We start from the raw sequence: 20,952 nt of genomic DNA on the forward strand, positions 1-20,952 counted from the left end.
GGACAGTGATGCTGCTCCTCCTGCAGCACGGGAATTCCAGCTCTGTGGGGACAGCCTGGGGTCCAGCACAGCCCCTGAACCCAGGGATGTTTGCTCCTGGGTCCCAGAGGGAGCTCCTAAGGCAGCCTGGCCAGCATTGAGCTGCAAGGTAAGGAAATGATGGAGGAAATGTGAGGGCACCACCTCTGTGCCCTGCTTCCCCCTGGATGTGGCTTTGGGGAAAACGTGGAGCAGGAATTTCTTCCCTGGGTCAGCTCTGACTCAGCCCCACTGGGGAGGTGAAATCTTGGTGGGGTTTCTGTCCCTCTGTGCAGGTGCAGTCCCTGGGGAGCACTGAGCAGCCCAGGCCCAGTCCAGCTGGAGAAGGCAGCTGCTGCTGCTGCTGGTGGTTCCACTGGCTGGGACTGAGCCTGAGGTGACCGGCACTGCTTTTCCCACAGCTCCTCCTGGAAGAGGATGCAGAGATCCCAGCTGGGAGAGGCTCAGGTGCCTGGAAATGTCATCTAAATAGTACAGAAGGTAAACAGGGAAAGGCCAGGCTGTGTTTGGGCACAGCACAGGGGCACAGCCTCCTGCTCACTGTGCTGGGGCTGCTTTTCCCTCTCCTTGAGGAGGAGAGCAGAATCAGGGCTTGGGTTTCAGAAAGGAAAGGATTTTGGAAGTGTTTTTGTTTGAGGAGAAGCTGTAAGGGGTTGATGGAGACAGGAATGTTGCCGCTGCTCAGGGTGTGAGGATCCCCTTGCCCGGGATTTCCACTTTTAGTTCCCAGTTAAACAATTCCAACTTAACCTCTTGTCAGGGTGGGACAAGGACACCTTGGCCCTGTGTGCACTGCATGTGACAGCAGGGCAGCCAGAGCCAGGGCCCATCCCCTGGACAGCTCCCCTCAGCTCCTCAGCACTCCCTGGGGATTCACTCAGGAAGGTTTGTACAAAAACTGGAAGAACTAAAAGCTTTGGTATATTTTCATTGAGTCTGTGTTATTAATCCCCTACAGATTCTTGCCTTTTGGCCTGGGAGTGCTCAGAGGTGGCTCAGGAGCTCAAATGTGGAGGAAAAGGGGATCCTGAACTGGGGAAGGGTTCCCAGCTGCCGGGTACAGAATGGAAATGCTCTCCTTGGCTTCGGCACTCCCAGAGCTGGGTGGGAATGACTCAGTGCCTGTGTGGGCTGCCTGCTCCCAAAGCAGCTCCTGGCTGGAGCTGCTCCCTGCTTTTCATCTGTGCTGGGAATGAGCTGGACACGATCTGGGCCCCATTGGTTGGTTCTGGGCACGTTATTAAGTCAGGCTGACACAAAGAAGTGCCTTAAATACCTTCAGATTCTCCCTCCTCTTGCTGAGCAGGGCCAGCTGGGAGTGAACTCCACCCTAAAGCCACGATCTTGGGTGAGATGAGCTCTAGGCTGAAGATATCTGCAGTAATCCCTGAACTGAGAGTATTTGGAAATGCAAAAGCAGCATTTATGCAGCCAGTACAGCATTGCTGATTGCTCTGGAGCCCAGCAGGGGACAGGAGGAGCAGATGAGGTAAAATCAAAGCCATTTTGAGTCAGAGGCAAGGTGAGCATTGTTTACCTGTCAGCTCTACAGGTTTCAGTGACACAGTCCCAATGTCCATCCTCCCTGAAGTGTCCTTTGGTGGAACAGACATCCCTGGAGGAGCAGAGTTTGCCAAAAAAGTGTCTCTGGAGCAGGGGATTCACTGCTCCACATCCAGGGGACCCTCGGCTTTCATTTCTCACATGAATCCCTTTGGATGGCTCTGATCCCATCAGCAGCTCCACAGGGACCTGGGAATCCTCAAGGTAAGGGACCAGGACAAGGTGGGGGCTCCTGGACTGCAAATAAATCCCAGTTGGGAATGAACAAATTCCTGTGAGCAGGGGGACAGTCAGGAGCAGGGCAGGGCCTGTCCCCTGTGCTGGCCCTGCTGAGGGACCTCCAAGGGGGTCCAGTTCTGGGTCCAGTTCTGGCCCCTCAGGCAGGAGGGACCTGCAGGGGCTGGAGCCAGGGAAGGGAAAGGAGCTGGGAAGGGTCTGGAGCCCCAGGAGGGGCTGAGGGAGCTGGGAAGGGGCTCAGCCTGGAGAGAAGGAGGCTCAGGGGGGCCCTTGTGGCTCTGCACAGCTCCCTGGGCAGTTCCAGTGCCTGAGCCCCCTTTCCATGGGGAAATTCCTGCAGTGCCCACCCTGAGCCTGCCCTGAGCCCCCTTTCCATGGGGAAATTCCTGCAGTGCCCACCCTGAGCCTGCCCTGAGCCCCCTTTCCATGGGGAAATTCCTGCAGTGCCCACCCTGAGCCTGCCTGGCCCAGCCTGAGGCCGTTCCCTCTCCTCCTGTCCCTGTTCCCTGGAGCACAGCCCGGCCCCCCCGGCTGTGCCCTCCTGGCAGGAGCTGTAGGAAAAGCAAAGAGGGGCAGATTCCCCTCCCTGCTCCTGCCCCTGGAGCCTCCTTTGGGGCAGCTGGGAGGAGGCACCTGCTCCCAGCCTGGAGTGCCAGCAGCACCAGAAACGAGCCCAAGCTGGAGTTCACGGCCATGTCCAGAGAGGAATTTTTATTTGTAGGAACAGCCACTGCAGCACAGCCACTGAGCACAGGCAAGGACTGGCACCACCAGCCACGATGGGCAAAGCTGAACTGGGAGGCCACAGGAGCAGCCAGGGGAATGCAGAGTGGGGCTTTCCATGAGACCCCTCATGGAAATATCCAGGGGAATTCTCCACTGCTGATGGCACTGCTGGGTCACAGAAGCTGTGCTGGGATTATTGGCTGAGGGAGCAGGAGCTGCCGGCTGGGTCCTGACAGGGTTGCTGAGCCCAGGGAGGGATTAGAGGTGTCCTGGTGTCCATCCAGGACATGGGCATTTGGTGTTTGGAATTTCATCCAGTGGGAAGGGCTTCTTCTCCCAGTGAGAGCCTTTGACCATTTTGGCTGGTGAGCCACTGCTCCCATTGACAGAGCCTTGGGAATGTTGCCCCTGGGGAAACCAGGAGGTTATTTTAAATTAAAAAGAGATCTTTTCCTAATGCACGTAAAAATAAAGGAGAAAACAACACCTGAAGGACAAAGCAGAACCAAAGAACGCCTCCCTGTGCTGCTGGTTCCATCTCACTCCAGGAAATTTCACACCAAGATCTGATGCCCTTCAATGGGGACAGAGAAAAGCTTTTTTCAGGATTTCTTTGAGAAATTTGACACTTGAGGTGAAACCAAGCCAAACTGTTCTGCAGCCTCGTGTGCCCAAAGCCCAACAAACCCCTGTGGGCATTTCCACAGAGGGGAGGATCACAGCACTGAAGCAGCCCTGGATGGTTTTCCAAATTTTCAATAATGGCTTTTTTCTCTCCACAGTTCTGGTGTCAAGCGTAAAGTTAAATGAATTTTTTTGGAAATAAAACCCTGTGAAAACAGGTCACTGCCAGCCAGGTCCCAGAGATGAACCAGGAGCACCTTCCACCACAAGCACAGGTAATTGGTGTCTTTCCAGCAGCCAGCAATTTTCTACCTCAGCATTCCAGCTGGGCTCTCTCTGCCCAGTGTCCTTCTGAGTCCTACAGGAAAAGGGTGTGAAGCTTTATCAGTGACTTTGCTGTGGAAGAAGTATTTAAAGAAGTCAGACACCATGGCCAGGAAGCCACTTGCTCTTCTCATGCACAACATTTCTCCTACTGAGCAACATTTTTGTTTGTTCCGAGCGGGATTTGTCTGTTTGCAGTAAATACCTGTCACATAGCAACAGAAATATTACTAAATAATAATACATTGAATTTTAAGCTCCTTGGTCTAGAAGCTTTTAATGAAAAAACCACATGTTCCTGATAAAAAATAATAAATAATGTCAGCTTTTCTTTGTACATTAAAAATATCTGTACATGGTTCCACGATATGACAAAGTACAATTGTATTTTCTAGGCTCAGGGTGGCATCTTGGGGTAGATCTTCACCTAAAAAGGGTCGAGGCTCGTGGTCTTGATCCTGCATGAAAATCCTTTTTTCAAAATTTGTAGAGTTCAGAGCCTTGTCCACCCTTTCCATGCAAAGGGGGAAGCAGCCCACGAGGAACGTGGCAACACCAACATGCAGGAAGCAGCTGAGGACTGAGATCTTGGCAAATGTGAGACTGGAAAGTCTGGAAAACTTCTTGCCTCGACTGGAAGAGACCAGCAACAAATAGAAAAATAAAGGTGGCAAAGGTAAGTAGAAGTCTCTCTTCCAAATGTAGCTAGAAAAGGATTTAGGTGGTTTGTTTTCCAAGATGGCACTTAGTGATCCATTGGCTCTGGCTCCCGGCCAAGCCTCTGCTGCCTCAGAATGCCCAAAGTTTGCTCAGGGGAGGGGTGGGGACAGCTCTGGGCTCCAGGGCACGTCCCATCCTCTGGGAATGGCAGAGCAGGGCCATGGCTCTGAGCTGGGCTGGCCCTGATCAGCTCCTGCACACCCTGGGGTCCTCCCTGGCCAGGAAACACCAGCAGGGCATTGCAGAGCTCTGCAGGGTCGGGGAGCAGCAGCTGGGGCTGGAACCAAAGGGCGGCAAACGTTTCCTCTTGTTCTCCTGGAGGAAACGTGGGGCTGCTCCTCCCCTGGCAGTGCCCAGGCTCCAGGCAGAGCCAATGGGACGGGGCAGCTCGGTGCCACCCCACAGCTGTGACCTCCAGGGTGGGGTGGGTGAGCAGGGGGCAGCTGGGAAGGAAAGGAGCAGCTGGGAAGGAAAGGAGCAGCTGGGAAGGAAGGGAGCAGCAGGAGTCCCTGCACAGGCTGGTTTGGAGCTGTTTTGGTCCTGGCTTTGCCAGGAATGCCTCACTCCTGGAGCAGGGCTCTGGCACAGCTCCAGCTGCTCCTGCAGGGACAGGGACAGGGACAGCAGTCCTGACCCTCCCCGTGCTCCCACCCAGCTCCCACAGCTGGTCGTTCCTGGGAATTCACTGCAGGAGGCACCAGGACAATGCAGATGGATGGATTTTCAAGTGCTGCTGTCTGTGAATCCTTGGGATATCCTAAAAGGCCTCTGTTCCTCCTCCTCTGGGCCAGGACTAGAAACAGGACTCTTGGGATTCAGGGTCGGGGTGGATGGGAAGCTTCTCTTGTTCCTGGTGGTGTCCGTTGTGTAAAACCTTGTACCTGGCAGGGGAACACAAACCTTGGTCAGTGCCAGCTCAGAGGCCAAACTGATGGAAAATGAGATCAACAAACCCCAAAGTGTATTTAAGAGAGTGATTCTTCCAAATATCCAAATCCCACATTAAAAAGTGTGAATCCCTGCTTTGGGAATGAAATCTTCAGTGTGGAGCAGTCAAAGCAATCTCTGAAAACCAAGAAGCTGTTGGGTTTCAGGTGTCTGAGGTGAGCTGCACTGCCTGGGTGTGGGCTGAGGATGCTCCTGCAGGAATTCCCAGCTGGATGCTGGCTCCCACCATGGCCAGGGCACTGAACGTGCAGGTGTTTCCCTCCAACATCCCTTGGAACTGAACTCCAGCACTTCAAACAAGGACCAGGAATTTTTAAAATGTGCTCCCAACAAGTCCCAGACTGGATGCCAGAAACAAGCAGAGACATTTTACACCTCACACTGAACAGACTCCAACGAGACAGCCACGGAGAGAAAACAGAGCTGGAACTGAGGGACCAGGTCAGACAGGGACACTGTGGGACACAAACCACCCAGGACACCTCGGGAATGCCAAAGGCTCTGCCACAGACAGGACACGGACAGAGCCCGGACACCTGGGGCAGCTCAGCACCATGGACAGGGACTGGGACATCCTGGGATCCCAATGGACAGGGACTGGGATATCCAGGGATCCCAATGGACAGGGACTGGGATATCCAAGGTTCCAGACAGACAGGGACTGGGAAATCCATGGATCCATCTGGACAGGGACTGGGATATCCGGGATCCAGACAGGGACTGGGATATCCAGGGATCCAGACAGACAGGGACTGGGAAATCCAAGGATCCATCTGGACAAGGACTGGGACACCCAAGGATCCTGATGGACAGGGACTGGCACACTCAAGGTTCCATCTGGACAAGGACTGGGACACCCAAGGATCCCAATGGACAAGGACTGGGATATCCAAGGAATCATCTGGTCAGGGACTGGGACACCCAAGGATCCATCTGGACAAGGACTGGGACACCCAAGGATCCCAATGGACAAGGACTGGGATATCCAAGGAATCATCTGGTCAGGGACTGGGACACCCAAGGATCCATCTGGACAAGGACTGGGACACTCAAGGATCCCAATGGACAAGGACTGGGATATCCAAGGATCCAAACCTTCCTCCGTGTCCTGCGGCCATCCCAGAGTGGAGCAAGGGCAGCAAGAGCAGGTGGTGCTGATTGTTAGAGGTTCATTAAGCTAAAGAGGAGTCCTTAAGGTGTCCCAGGATGTCGTGTGGCACAAAGTGTCTGTCTGAAGCCTCTGGCAGTGAGTTCAACACTTCCAGCTGTTTACCCTGTGGGGAAAGAGGACTGCTAGGACAGGAGGAAAGAGCATCCCTGGCTCATGGCTTGCTCAGGTACCAGCACATCGTTCCTAAAATATCCCCAACATCTCCAGGAGTCTGTTAAGGGAGTCCTCTGCTGCCAGGCCTTTGTGTTCCGTGGGGTTTTCCATACCCTGCAGCCTTTCCCTTCAAATGTAAATTCAGAGCCCCCTGCCAGTTGTAGGGCACTGATTTAGTGCTGGATAAAAGCTGGGATTTTACAGCCCTGCTTTTGTTCTCACACAAAGTTTTTGTTCTCTCTCTTCCCCTGCGCCTTCACTGATCTCTCTCTGAAAATACACCTCATTTCTCAGCTCTTGGTACCTGTGGGCAGCAAGTTTCAGAGAAGTTCTCATCTGCACCCAAAATTCAGCTGCTCCCCCTGAAGGAACACACCCGGTGTGCCTCAGCCAGGGATTTATCCTACAATGCAAGGGGGAAGCAGCACTGGAACCCTCCCTGTGTGGGCTGAAGGCTTCCAGAGAAAGCAGCCAGGTAGGTGTGAGAAAAAAATACATCTGAGGGAGCTGGAATATGTGTGCAGGGAAAAAAGAACATTAAAAGGGTTAAATCCATTAAGTAAATTATCTGCAGCAAATTAATTGTGCTCTTTTCCTGCCCTGATGGGCTCCTTGATGGGTTTTGTGCACCCCCCAATAAATAAATTAAAAAACAATAAATCCCAACAGTGGGAAGGCCCTGCCCCTCCAGGGACCTGCTGCTGTTCTGAGCTGTTCACTTTTTTGCTTTTCTCATTCTCCAAACTTCTCCACTTTCAGATATTTTCCCCCTTTCTGATCTGGAGCAAGCCTTCAACTCCTTGTGAGATAAAACAAAGAAGAAAAAAGCAGAAAAGAGCAGACTCCAATTGATGTTCAATGCCCTTTTCTGCTTTTATCAGGGGACTGATCTCCCCACTGTGATATTGGCAATTTTGGGAGTGAACATTCACTGCCTGTGTCTTCATTTTCTCCTTTTCCAGTTGCTGAAGCCCAGCTCCAAATGAAACATTCCAAACACTTTTCTTCCTTCATCTACAAGCAGAAACTCCCCCAGGAGCAGCCACCATCCCACCTGGAACAGATCTCCAAGGAAAAGGCAAGCAGGGGACGATGGCTCCCACTGTATCACAAACCTTTTGTTATTTGCAGGAGCACCCAGGAAAGATTTGCTGGAACCAGAGGAAAACAGGATGAAATTATGTAAAATGGATAAACTGGGAAGATTTGCATTTGGCTTGAGCAGAATCCTGCTCTCAATAATTTATTTTTTTACCATTTTTCTCCTCCAGCACCTAAAATAGTGGAAGGTAGAAGAGGCTTTGAGGTAAAAGTTGGCTGGAGCCACATTTTAAATGGAACTGAGCTTCCAAGCTGAATGAAGGATTGAAACTTTTCCAAGATTTGACAAGTGTGTTGCTCCACAATTTATCTTTCCCTGCATTTTCCTTTCTCTCCCAAAGTGATTTTCCTCTGGAATATTTGCAGCACCACTGCTGGAACTTCACCCTCCAGATTGTGTCCATTCCTCAAAGCTCTGCTGCTTCCAGAGGGACTTCCAAGAGCAAGAACAAATAATTGATCTGCAGTGGGGATTGTGGTGAACAATCACTTGGCAGAGGTTATTTCAATGAACACATCCCTGAAATCAGCCTTGCACCATCTGCTCACTTCCAGAATTATAAATTCTGAATTAGAAAACAACAGAATTGATAAACCACTCTAAAAGTGAGGGGAAGAGTGCAGCTTCAGATGATTTTTGTGCTTTATCCCAGCCTGTGCTGGCTCTGCTCTGCTCCATTCCTGTGTCAGGAAAGGGTGGAAAAGAGGTTTTTTGTTGGTTTTTTTTTTGATTTCTGTGTTTTATGGCAGCCACAAAGCCCCAGGAGCCAAGCCCTGGAAGGGCAGGATGGGTCTGGGTGGCACCAGGAATTCCCCAGGCTGGAAGCACCAGGAAAGATCCCACAGCTGGAGCTGCAGTGGGCCAGGAACAAAATCTGAGCGTGTTCTCCAGGACATCAGGAATGTCCCCTGCTGCTGTCTGCTGGAAAGGGACTTCTGGTATTTTTGGAAAATTGGGAGATGCTGGGAAACAGAGAACTGAGAAAAGTGTGACACAAAATCCAAGAATCTCTGGAATTCCTTATTTTAATCTGTGACATTTTTACACTTTGAAAGAGCAAAACCCTCAAATCTGAACTCCACCAAATGTCAGAATGAACTGGGAACAAACTGCATTGCTCCATTTGCCTCTTCTGCTGAAAAAATGAATCCACAGAGGCCAAATTAAATGGAATTTCACAAAACATTTGCTTTTAATGCAGCTGCATAGGAGACTTCCACAAATGAGAGCAGAATTTTCCCTCTCTCAGCATTCCCAGGTTCACAAACTCCAGAAAATCAAAAGCTTCCCAGTAACTCTGTAACCTTTGGGCTGAATTTATCCTGCTCCCATCCCTGCAGTGAAGTTCTGCACTTGGCCATCAGCATAAAATCATTAGAGCGGGGTAAGAATAAATTGAATTATCCCATTACAGCCCAATGTGAAAACTCAGATCTTGGGAAAACGTTGGAATTGCTGAATTATTTACATGGCTCTGACAGCAATGTTGATTTTAGAGTCCTTTGTAGTCAAATCTAAACACAAATCTCTCTCTGTCTCATGACAAGTGTTTATTTTCCCACTCCTGAGCAGTTAAGCTGAATCTCTTAATTATCTTTAAATCAAATAATGCTGTTCCGACCTTGGGAGCTGAACTCAGCCCTCGTCATTCTTTGCTAAATATCAGGCAGAGGTTTTATAAAACATCTGTCTCCAGCCCACACCACCCAGCTTCCAGTGCACTTTGTAGGATTTCTGCAGAAATCCAGATTTAAAATTAGCAGTTCTCAAGTAAGTCAATACTTATTTCTCTTGAATAAGAGGAGCATAAAAAGAAAAGAAGAAGAAGATAAAGAGGAGATTTTTTTTTTTTGTCTCAGGAAACAAAGAGAGCATCTCCCAATATGTTTGTGTCTCTCTTTTTTCCCCCTATTGTTCCATCATCTCTCTTTTTTCTGGCAAACCAAGACTAAACTCCCTCCAGTCCATTTATTTTTGTGTTTGCAGGAGCTGTGGATCCTTTTCAAGGAGGATGTTTAGAAGTGCAGGCAAATAATAACCTGAAATAGGATCTTGAAATAAAATGTCCAAACCCTTCAGCATCTGGTTTCCTTTTGGTTTTCTCCTGCTGAATTTCACCCAAATTTTGTTTCCCTGGGACTGCAGGTGCTCATTTCCATCTTTCTTTTTTATCCTCTTTATTGCCAGGCTCTATTAATGAATTTCTCTGTGGTCCTTTCCAATCCCCCTCACCACAACTGCTGAATTTGATAATTTTCCCCTTTTCCCACTCTCCTGCTTTCAGCTGCTCCACCTGGATAATGTTTATAATTTTCCCTATTTTCCACTGCAGGACGTTTTGCTCAACTTCATCTGAAACCTCTGGAATTTGGGTATTATGAGGAGGAATTGGGGATGGAAACCAAGGGATCCAGACAGAAACCACGAGGTGGGGATGGCCCAGAGCTGCTGAGCTCTTCTGCTTTCGATTTGTGCCATTTTAATGTTGCAGGAGTTGATGTTTCCACAACAGAAGCAGCAATTTGGGCACCAAAGGACAGAAATGAAGCAAATTTCAGAATCAACGAGGAGCTCCTTGTTTGCAGTGAGTGAAATGCATTTGCTAATTATAAACCAGGGTAAACAAGTAAACAAATGAGAGAGGCAGGGGATGTGGGGAAGAGGAGCCCTTTCCCCTTTTTCTCCCATTAACTCCCTATTTCCATTTCTCTCTCGTTAATGTTAAGCTTGGCACTCCATTACAGGCACTAATTAGCTCCAGATTTTGGCCTCCAGTTCGTTTTTGCACCATAATGAATGCAACAGCCATAAGAGCCCCAGTCTGATAATGAGGAGGGCACTTGGAAGTGCTCAGACACAGCAGAAGCACAGAGCAGCCCATTAGGAGCAGCTCCCAGATGGGAGCTGCTGGGTTTAAGTGTTTCAATTAATGAAAAACAAGCAGGATCAATTAATAATATTCAAGTGGAAGAGAAAGATGTATTTTTTTTAAATGGAGGTTTCACCACTGGCATAATTACATCTTTTATCTGCTGGCAAAAAACCGACATTTGTTAAAGCTGTGGAGTGGAACAGTGGCAAAACCTGGAGCTGTTCCGTGGAGTTTGTCAGGTTTTAAATGTGCCACAGTGGGAAAATCTCAGAATCTCAGGCTGGAAAAGCCCTCCCAGCCCATCCAGTCCCAGCTGTGCCCTGTCCCCACCCTGTCCCCAGCCCAGAGCTCTGAGTGCCACCTCCAGGGATGGGGATCCAAACCTCCCTTTCAGTATTTACCAACCCTCTCCCTCTGGGAATTGGTGGCTTTTCCTCACTGAAATACCCAGTGGAAAATGGAATTACAGCTCGTTGAAATCTGGCAAACAATTCCCCCTCCTTCCCTACTTTGTGTGTGAACAGCAGAGCTTTTTTTAGGTGTCAGAAGCAGATTTTGTGCCCAGCATCATGTGTTTGATAACAAAAGGCTGCCATGTGCACATTGTTCCTGCCACTGCTTTGGGCTGCTCAGGAGCAAATGGCACCAACTCCCCCAGAGCAGCTGGGTCTCCCTCCCACCCTCCAGGCTGAGGGGAGAGTTCTGCTCCCCAGGGAATGGCTCACCCAGCCCTCCCTGCCTTTTGTCCTGCCAGATCCACAGTTTTGTGTCCTGGGAACTTCTGTACAGCCCCAAGGTGGTGCTGGGAAGCTGTGCTTACCTTAAGGTATTTAATTTAAGGGCTGAAAATTAGATTTTCTTGTAATGGAGTAATGACATAAAAATTAAATAACAAAATACCAGTTAAATAATAGTCAATTAAAACCTGTTAAATTTAATAAGGAAAAAAAAACAATTTAAAATTAATAATAAATAACCTTGTGATGCCTTTAACTTCTCGACTAGGACCTGCTGTAGGTTAAGCTCAGTAAATCTTATGTATCAATCTTATGCCAACTTTAATTGAAGTTTATTTGGCTGCCTTTCCTCAGGTCTCCATCCTGCTGAGAGAGCAAACACCAGGTTCCACTGTGTTGTGTTCAGTGGGAGTTTCTTCTCCCCTTTCCTTCTGTATCCAGATTTTCCAATTAATAATTCTATGATGTGATTAAAGTAGCACATTCCTGGCTTTGGACTTTCTCCCTTACAACCCACTGGGTGTGAATTGGTACAGCTTCATCCCTGAGCTTGTGAACAATATTAATTAATTGTGAGCTGTGCTCCCCACTCCTCATCCTCTGTGAGCCTTTTATCAGGATTAAATGTCACACCACAGATGGGGACATTGGCAGTGGGTGCTGAATTTGAATAAAATCTCCAGATCCTCCCTGCACAGCCTTGGTTTTGAGTGCAGGCTGGGATTTCAGGCTCCCAATGAATTCCCTGGCTCCTTCCCTGGGCAGTTTCTCCGGTTTCAGGCTGTGCAGGTTCCCAGCCAAGGAGCACAGCTTGCCTGGGCTGTGTTCCTTCCCCTGTTCCTCAGGAAGGATGATGCTGCCCTGGCTCATCCCCTTCCCTGCCAAGAGCTCTCTCCCAGCAGGGTCAGATCCTCTGCCGGAGGGGGACAGGAGCTGCTGCCTCATCTTGCTGTGATTCAGAGGCTGCTGAGTCCCCAGTTTCTGTCACCCTGTCCCCAAAGCTCCTGTGCTGCTGCTGTTATCCCACCTCAGTCTCTCCAGGAGCTGCTCCTGGGGTTTTATTCAAATTAATCCCATGAGGATCTGTGCAGTGGGGCCAGGCCCTGCTCCCTCTGGGATTTCAGGGACCCTCTGAACTCTCTGGAACAAAAACCTGAGGAAAACCTTTTCTTTTTCCTCTGAGCATCCTAAAGAGCAGAGCCTCAAATCTCCTGAAGGTGCTCAAAAGAAAATTCAACATTTGAATGTGCCCTGTCCAGGGCAAGGAGGCGCAGAAATCTGAATATGAGGCACAGCTTGCTTTGTGGGGAGGATGAGGGGAACACAAAAAACAAGGGACCATAAACAAGCAGATACTTATTTATTCTCTGATGGGTTTGGGGTTTTCTTTTGCTCAGAGTAAAACCAGCTCTCAGAAGCTCCTCTGGAGACCATTCCTTAGAGAAACTCCCTGCAGATTGGCACATGACATGAAGAGTTCCACTGCTCAATGAATTGATTTTGAGCACAGCAGGAGGCAACCAAGGCCATCAAAACACCTGTGTGTGTAAACCCTTTATTTCCACATCCCTGCTGCTTACACCAGGTTATTTCTGATATTTTGTGCTTTCTTCTGCTCCTTCTGCAGATCTGAGTGTCTTTCACCTGTGAGACCCCACCTGTCCAATTCTTCATACACTGCCACCAAATTTGCTGTGCAGAGCAAACAAATAAGTTCAAACTTCTGAAGGTTGTGCCATCCCTTGGCTGCCCCTGGGCCTGTCTATTTTCTGCTCCAGAGGAAATGACACAGTCCATAAATCTCTGCCCTAGTCCCTGCTTTGGTAAATAAAATCTGCTCAGATTTATGTCTGCTCCTTCCTGAGGAAAAGCAAAGCAGTGATACATGTGGTAAATGGAACAGAAAATTGCTTTTCACCCATCAAGTTTCCAGTGTAACTGACTAAAGTTTGGGCTCTCCTACAGCCATAACCGGTCTCACAAAATAAACCCAATTTTGTAGCACAATTCTTTGTGTTATGTTGAGGCAACCAAAGATGTGCTTTGCCCAATAATTTAGCAAATGGCTTCAAACCATTTTAGGTTTAGGCTCGATATTGGGGGGGAATTCCTTGTGAGGGTGCCCAGAGCAGCTGAGGCTGCCCCTGGATCCCTGGAGTGCCCAAGGCCAGGCTGGACACTGGGAGGTGTTTTGGGGTTGGAAGTGTATGAGGTTTAAGTTCCCTTTCAATCCAAACCATTCTGGGATTCTCTGATTCCAAGGAATAGAGATCACGCTGCTGCCTCAGAGAGGAAGGGAAGGAAATTTGTGTTTATTTTGGCAGAGCTTTATCTGTGCTACAGAGCCTCCAGAAATCCAGGCCTTCACTGCTCCAGCTGCACAGGGATCCCTGTGTTTGGCCATGAGATTGGGGCTGCTCTAGGGCTAAACCCAACCCCTTGGAATCAACTTGGCTTCTGAAAAACAATTTATGAACCCAGCATCCCACCCCTTTGCTAAGCCAGTTCTGAATTGCTCCCTTTCATCCTCTCCAGCTGTAATTCATGTTGCTTAATTAATCTTAATTAAGTGTTGTGGGCATCTCTGGAGCTCAGTTCTCTCTTTATTTAATTACACTAACACACCATATAATGGTCTCTGTTTGATGGGATGTTTTGCACAAGAGTTTAATCCAGAAGCTGAAAGAATTAATTAGCTCTTAGAATGTCTCCAGAGGGTTGGCCAGGTAAACTGTGGGTTTGTCACAAATGCCTGGACTCTTCAGTGACCAGAATCCACCCCTGATACTGCACACCTTGAGCCAGAGACACATTTACCCTTGCTGGGGCTCTCAGATCCCTGTGGGATCTTCTGGAGCAGGAATCAGACTCATGGGAGACAGGGAGATCTGGGATTGCTCAAGACTTTACAGCTGGTTCCTGTTCCAAAAGCTTTACCCTGTGGGCCCTGGCCCCTCTCTGCACAGCCACAGCCTGAGCCAGCCCCCAGAAGGGATCAGCTGCCATGGAATGGGAATTCCAGCAGGGAATGGTCCCCCTGTTTGCCAGGGCTCGGTGGGGATTCCCTTCCCCAGCACCTCCTGGGACCCTGGCACAGCCACGCTGATTTCTGTGCCCAGCAGGGCCTGGAGCTGCTGAGCCTCCTCCTCTTCTCTGCCCAAAAGAACCTGGCATGGCAAAACACAGAACCCTGCAAAACACAGAACCCTGCAGGGCAACTCTTGGAGCAAGGACAAAGGCAGCAAAGGCAGGGCCTGTCCTGTGACCCCGGCGCTCCTGGTGCTCCTGTTCTGCTTGACAGCTCCACTTGTGATGATTTTGTCACAGGATCTTCTCTCCAGCTGTGATTCCTTCATGAACACAACTGCAGGGCAGCACAGGAGCTCCACAACAACCTTCCAAGGGTGGGCTGCTTAGGATGAGCACACTGAGCACCCAAACTCACTGCAGAAGTACAATTCTTCCCAAAGACAGACAAGCAGAGCCTGATTGGTTTGCTCCCAACATTTCCATGGATTTTCTGCTCCTTCTTGGCCCAAGCAGGGAGGTGTGGATGCATCAGCCATCTCTGCAGGATTTGTGGGTCAGGAAAGCGTGGTGATGGTTGGAGACTCAAGTTCTGAGGGCCAACTTCCATCCATCCTTCAGGAACCGGCTCCATCCCAACAGAGGGAGATTCCAGGTGGGCCAGGCCCTCCCGAGCACGGCAGCTGGCAGTCCAGTGCTTATGGCAGAACCATTCCAAGAGCTATGACAATGACACTGTTGATAGCTCTGGAAATGGCGCTGCCATCGGCACCACGCGAGGCTCCGTCCCCCCTGCTCCTCCTCATGCTCCTCGGGGGGAAGGAACGAGGATGGAGGAGCAGCTTGCGCTCAGGTCCCTGAAACCTTGAGGAAAAGGTCCCAGTGAGGTGTCTGGAGAAGCCTTCAGAGGTGCTGGCTGCAGTCTGCTGCTGGAATGTGCCCTTGGAACACAGAGCACACACCCCACACCTGCCTGCTTCCCCTTTCCCCTGGGTTTAACTGGAAAAAAGGAAAAGCCTCCCTCTCTTTCCTCATTTCCCCAGGGCAGTTTTCTGTCCTCCTCTTTGGGTCCAAGCCAGAGCTGCTGCCCAGCCCTGGAGTTCCTTGTGCTGGGAAAAGGCACCCTCTGCTCCTGCCCAGCAAAGTGCCCAAATCCAGCTCAGTTCATCCTGGAGACGCTGCTGGTGAAGCACTGGTCATCCTTACTGCCCTTCCAACTGGAGGCCTGTTCCAGGCTGGGAATTTCCATCGGTTCTGTTCCTCAAAACTGAAGGATTCATGCTTTGGAAAGTTGGGCAGCCCCTGGTTTCTGCTGCTGAAGCCTCTTTCCAAGGCATCTCTTGTACCACTACAGCCAGAACTCCCAGCAGGGATCATCCTTACCACGCCAAGGGGTTGTTGATGAAGGGAAAAAGACAAAAAGGAGCTTTTCCTTCTCCTTCCAGGCACATCCTGCAGCCTCCAAGGACCATTGTGGGGAAAGGTTTGAGTTACAAGTTGAAAGCACTTTTTCTGACGCCTGAGGTGTTTCAATCAGCTGTGCTCCTACAACAGGCACTGACAACTTCTCTCTCAGTGCTTCTAAGCCTCAAAAAAACCCCAGCACAATCTCCAATAACTTTTGTGCAGCCTCACCGAGGACCTCATCAATAACAGCTGTGACAAAATCAACTGGGGGATATAAACAAGGACAAAGAGAGGAGCAGAAGAACAAGAAGCAGTTTTCTCACCCCAGTTCTGTCTTCAGACCAGGGAAAGTTGGCCCAGAGCATGGAAGGGGCTGCCCAGGGCACCTTTTCCCAGGGCATTTTGATTTTTTTGTCCTTGCTGCTTCCTGAATCTGAATAATTTTGCTGCTGTCCTGACCTTGAGGGAGGTATTTGTCACTTTGACCAGGGAAGTGTAAATTCCTACCAGACCAGATGGGGAAGGTTTTGTAACTACTTTGCATAGATATGATGGAAAATCAAGATTTTCCTCCCTGTGCCCAGCAGAACCAGGAGAGAGGTGTTATGTCCAAGGGTCACAGGGTTTGGCAGCAGCTCAGCTTGGATTGTTCCAGACAGAGGCAACAACTCCCCTGGAGAGCAGAGAGAGCAGCACACCCAGCAGAGCACACCTGCAGCCTCTCTCCAGCGCAGATTTTTGGGAAAATTGCAGCCAAGATGGATCACAACAAAGGGATGGACACAGGGATGCTTCCAGAGGGGTGGGAGCACACAGAGACACTGACAGAGGACATTTCACAGACACCTGGCACAAAGGACTGAGGGAATAACAGCTGGGTGCAGCTTCAATGGAGACCTTGGAGTGCTCAGTGAAGCCTTAGATCCCAAAATGTGAGGAATCCTGAAGTGTCCCAGGCCAGGCTGGACAGGGCTCGGAATAACCTGGGAGGGTGGAAGGTGCCCATGGCAGGGGGTGGAAGAGGGGAGTCCTAAGGCCCCTTCCAGAGCATTCCATGACTCTCTGTTTCCTGCAGGCCTGGGAGGGATGGTGGCAGCTCTCCCCCAGTGCTGGGTGCTCTGCAGAGCAGCTCCAGGGAGCGGATTGCAGCCTGAGCTCAGCTCTGCCTCCCCTGTGCCCAGCCCTCCCAGGGAACCTCCCTGGGGAAACTTCCAGATGGAGGGAACAGAAACTGCCCTGAGCTCTGCTGCTGGAAGGGAACTGCTGAAACCTGTGTGCCCGATGAGGAATAAACAAAAGCACTGAAGGGAAAAGGAGAGGGAAGCCCCTGCCTGCCCCAGATCTGTTGGGATAATGCAGGTTCAGAGGGAGCTGTGCAGTGCGCCCAGGATTTGGGGCTGGGGGAAGGGATGGGGACCTGGGGATGCTGCAGCTGCTGTGGGGTGTGGCACTGAAGGGAGAGGGGCATTCCCTGGGTCCTCTCAGTCCCTGTCACTTGTCAGGCCCGGTCCCACACAGGGAGGCTGTCCCTGTCACCACCAGGAATTTCTCAGCCCTGGGGTGAGCCCTGCTCCTTTCCCCTGCCCTCGTTCCAAAACCATTTTGAGGAGGAAGCCAATCCCACACTTATTCCACTCTGCTGGAGCTGCATGTGTGGAAGTGCCTGGCCCTGGAGCACTCCATGGTGGCAGGAGCCCAGACTGTTCCTGGAACCTCTGAGGGACAGGGAAGCCTCTGAGCTGCCAGGTTTAACCAACTTTAAACAGGTCTTGGACACTGCCAGGGATCCAGGGCCTCCCCACCCTCACAAGGAAGAATTTTTCCTAATATCCAAACCCACTCTCTGTATCCTGCTTTTCTCTGTGTGCTGCCCACTGAGGACACCCTGCAGTGCTGCAGCCTGGTCCTTGGAGTGAGAACAACCATCCCAAAGGGAAAATCCCTGTTATCCAAATTACCCTGCAGCCAGGAGGCCACTCCCAGTGCCCTGCCAGACACCCCCATTCCCCTGGGGCTGCTGCCTCCACCCCACAAGTGTTAAGCCATAAATAAGGGAGGGTTTACAGAGGGTTGCAATAAACAGTGAACAGACAGAGCTGCAGTAATAAAAGAAGGGACTTACAGAGCATGGTCATGGCTAGACAGGAGCTGGTCTGCTGCAGAAGAGCAGGAGGAGCTTGGAGACAGAGGAACAGCCACTTTTAGTGCAGGAAGGAGCAAAGACAGACACAGTGAGGGAGTTAAAGGGGAAAAAGGAAAAAACACAGCACTGGTTAATTGGGAAACAGCCCCACATCAAACACTGAGCAGTCAATGGCATCAGTCAGAGCTACATCCCCAAACCTCCCACTGAAAGGAGCCTGACTTCAGTGCTAGAACCACCTGAGCCACCAGCTGGAGTCTTTTTCTCCATAAACCATTCTGGGACTCATCCTGCTTTTCAAGAAAATCTCCCCACAGGGTTTTAGGCAGGAGTTCTCTGCCGAGCCTGTTTTCCAAAACCTCTTCAGCATTGCTCTGGAAGGGATTTGGGAGCTGGGTCCTGCCTTCCTCCCAACCATTCCATGAGCACCAACCACCCCTCTGCTCTGAGGATCCTCTCTGGAGGAAGCCACATCTGGCTTTAAACCAAATTCCAGGGAGCTGTAACTTGGCCACTTCATTTGTCCCCATGATTTTAGCAGCCGTGCTCACTGCTAAAAAAATCTGATTTATGAGGCAGTACAGAGCTGCTGGAGATCCCTGGCTGAGTGGTCCTGGAGTCTTTTGACAGCTCCAGCGTGCTGGAAATGCTGGGTTGGGGTTTTAGGTACAGATGGGAGAGCAATAGCCGAGCTCCCTGACTCAGGGAGCAGTGCAGGGGGACAGCAGTCACCTCTTCACCTTTACCAAAGCTGCATCTATTCCTGCCTGCAAGGATGAGCTGCAAAACCCCCCTCTGTGGGCTGCTGGTCCCTCACCAATCCCCTGGAGTGCAACAGGGAATTCCAGGGGCTTCTAAAACAGTTGTAACCCCTCCCTCATCCTGCACTTTTCTCCTGAGCCAACAAGAGCCTGAAACAGAGCAAATGAAAAAGAAAATTCCCCTATAAAACAGCACTCCTGGACTGGAAGAAATCGAATTTCAGGCATCTACAATTCCTCAGCGTTAAACAGCTTTCCTTATGCCATGAGAGGATAATGTAGAACTGCCCCTGAGCGTGGCTGAGTCTGAAACAGGAGCTTGGGAGCTCTGTGTGTGCTGTGCCTGCAAACAGGAGAGCCCACGAGGGAGGAGAGGAGGGCAGGGGGCTCCAGGACAGCCCAGCAGCCTGGGTGCCCAACTATGAATTATGGGACAAGAAGAGCTCCAAGGCGAGCAGACACAATTTTACAGCCAAACCTTCCCAGGCAAACACATGTGAAGCCAAGCATAGGGGGAAAGAAGGTTTGAAGGAAATTAATTTAGCTTGCAGCTTATTTTAAAGGATTTTATGGGCTTGCTTTAAAATTTATCAAGGACAAAGATCCTTTCAAAAACAGAGGAATTGGTTTGTCACTGAAGTGCATCGCTCATTTCCCTGAGTTCTGTGAGCTGCTGTTTTATGGGGTTCTCTCACAGAATAGAACCATGGAATATCCTGAGTTCCCACAGGATCATCCAGCCCAGCTCCTGGCCCTGCCCAGCCCCAAAATCCCACCCTGGGCATCCCTGGGAGCAGTGTCCCATTCCCTGGGCAGTGCCAGCACCCTCTGGGGAAGAACCTGTCCCAAAATCCAGCCCCAGCCCTTCCCTCGGTGCTGTCCCTGTCCCAGAGCAGAGATCAGAGCCTGCTTCTCCTCGCTCCCACAGAGGCTGAACAGGGCTGTGCCCAGGGAGGGATTTCCAGGGGTGCCCAGGAGCCGATTCCCTGCCTGGGAGGTGGGTGGGACACTCCTGCAGGATAAAACATCCCCCTCTCCAGCTCTTTGAAGCTCTCCTGGCAGCACCTGTGGCCGTGTCACTCCTAATTGCCTCCCTGCCTGCAGAGCAGCTGCTCTGTGCAGTTCTCGTCTCAAAAGCTGGCTCCAAGTGTTATGAAGTGCTTTCAGTGCTAATAAACACCAGCTCTGGTGCTGTAAAAGCCTGTCACAAAAGCAGCACAGGGCATGAATCTCCCTGAATGCATTAATGTGCCTTTAATATATCAGTGGAAAGTGGGACTGCTTCTGTGCGCTGACAGATCAATCTGTGATAAAGTTACTCATAGATAACATTAATGTGAGACATGACCAGTTTCTTGATTTTTTTCTTGAGTTTGCCTGTTTGGCTCTGCTCTGTTTCATGTAGCTTTGCAAAGGGATAAATCCATATTTTTTCCTTCAATTCTTAAATAAATCTCCACAATATATTGTTCAACATTGCACTTAAAGTGAGGTTTATGTGTTTTTCCAGAAGTGGCTTCACTTCAATGATGGAAAAAGCACTGCCAGGACTGAGAGCTTGGACAACATGGAGGTTAAAGGAATTGTTAGGCTTCATTTTGAGAGAGAAAAGGATTTCAGAGCAGGAAAAGGCTCCTGTGTGGATGTCACATCTTTGGGCTGTGACATCACATCAGGGCAAAGCATAAAAAAAAAATGGAAAGGGGTACCCAGGGAGGTTTGGATCCCCATCCCTGGAGGTGCCCAAGGAATTCCTGGAGGTGGCACTCAGTGCTCTGGGCTGGGGACAAACTGGGGATGGGGCACAGCTTGGGCTCGATCCTGGAGGGCTTTTCCAGCCTCAGGGATTCCACGATAACACAAACAATTCAGAGATAAAGCAAAAAGCTCTTTAGTGCCACACGCTCCGCCGTTCCCGAAGCGCTTTGATGGCTCAGTGGAATGACACAAATTAACAGGCTCATTAACAACCCTTCTGCCAGATCCCCAGGAACATCTCTGAAGGGCTGTCAGCGACAGACACAATCCACGCTCGGGACGTGATTGACTTTGAAACCGCTGCCAGGGAAGGCTGAATGAAGCAAGATGGGAATTCTGGCTGCTCTGAGGGGAAACAGCAGCAGAGGGAGGGAGCAATTCCGGATGAACCGTGCAATGCTCCTGCTCCCAGCCCAGGACTGCCAGCGCAAGGAAAGGGCACAGAGCCAAGCCTGTCCCAAGGATTACTGTGCAAAACTCATTTCAGACCTGGAACGTGGCTGTGCCTTCCAATCCAATTTAAGGGCAGCCCAGCAGAAGGCCTGGGTAGGAGTCCCTGGGGAGTTCCTGAAGTGCCTCCTAAATCTGGTTACCTGCATTTCCAAACGCTCTGTTCTGGGTGCCTGCAATGGTCTGGCAC

At 50.4% G+C, this 20,952-nt stretch overlaps 1 protein-coding gene across 4 annotated transcripts in view; it reads right to left on the minus strand.

The window, feature by feature from the left end:
• Nucleotides 1-3,771: 3,771 nt before the first annotated feature.
• HTR4 (5-hydroxytryptamine receptor 4) overlaps nucleotides 3,772-20,952 on the minus strand; it is a 66,378-nt gene continuing 49,197 nt past the window's right edge. The window contains exons 7-9 of one of the 4 annotated variants that reach the window (XR_010784604.1): nucleotides 17,773-17,848; nucleotides 6,277-6,455; nucleotides 3,772-5,114 (exon numbers count right to left, since the gene is read on the minus strand). Coding sequence is in view for 2 of the 4 variants with exons in the window: in XM_066560343.1 (XP_066416440.1) it covers nucleotides 5,027-5,114 (88 nt within the window). In the remaining 2 variants the exon portion in view is untranslated. The remainder of the gene's footprint in view (nucleotides 5,115-6,276; nucleotides 6,456-17,772; nucleotides 17,849-20,952) is intronic. The other 3 variants (XR_010784605.1, XM_066560344.1, XM_066560343.1) reach the window with 3 other exon arrangements.

The sequence above is a fragment of the Molothrus aeneus genome, chromosome 15, assembly GCF_037042795.1.
Source record: "Molothrus aeneus isolate 106 chromosome 15, BPBGC_Maene_1.0, whole genome shotgun sequence".
Lineage (NCBI taxonomy): Eukaryota > Metazoa > Chordata > Aves > Passeriformes > Icteridae > Molothrus > Molothrus aeneus.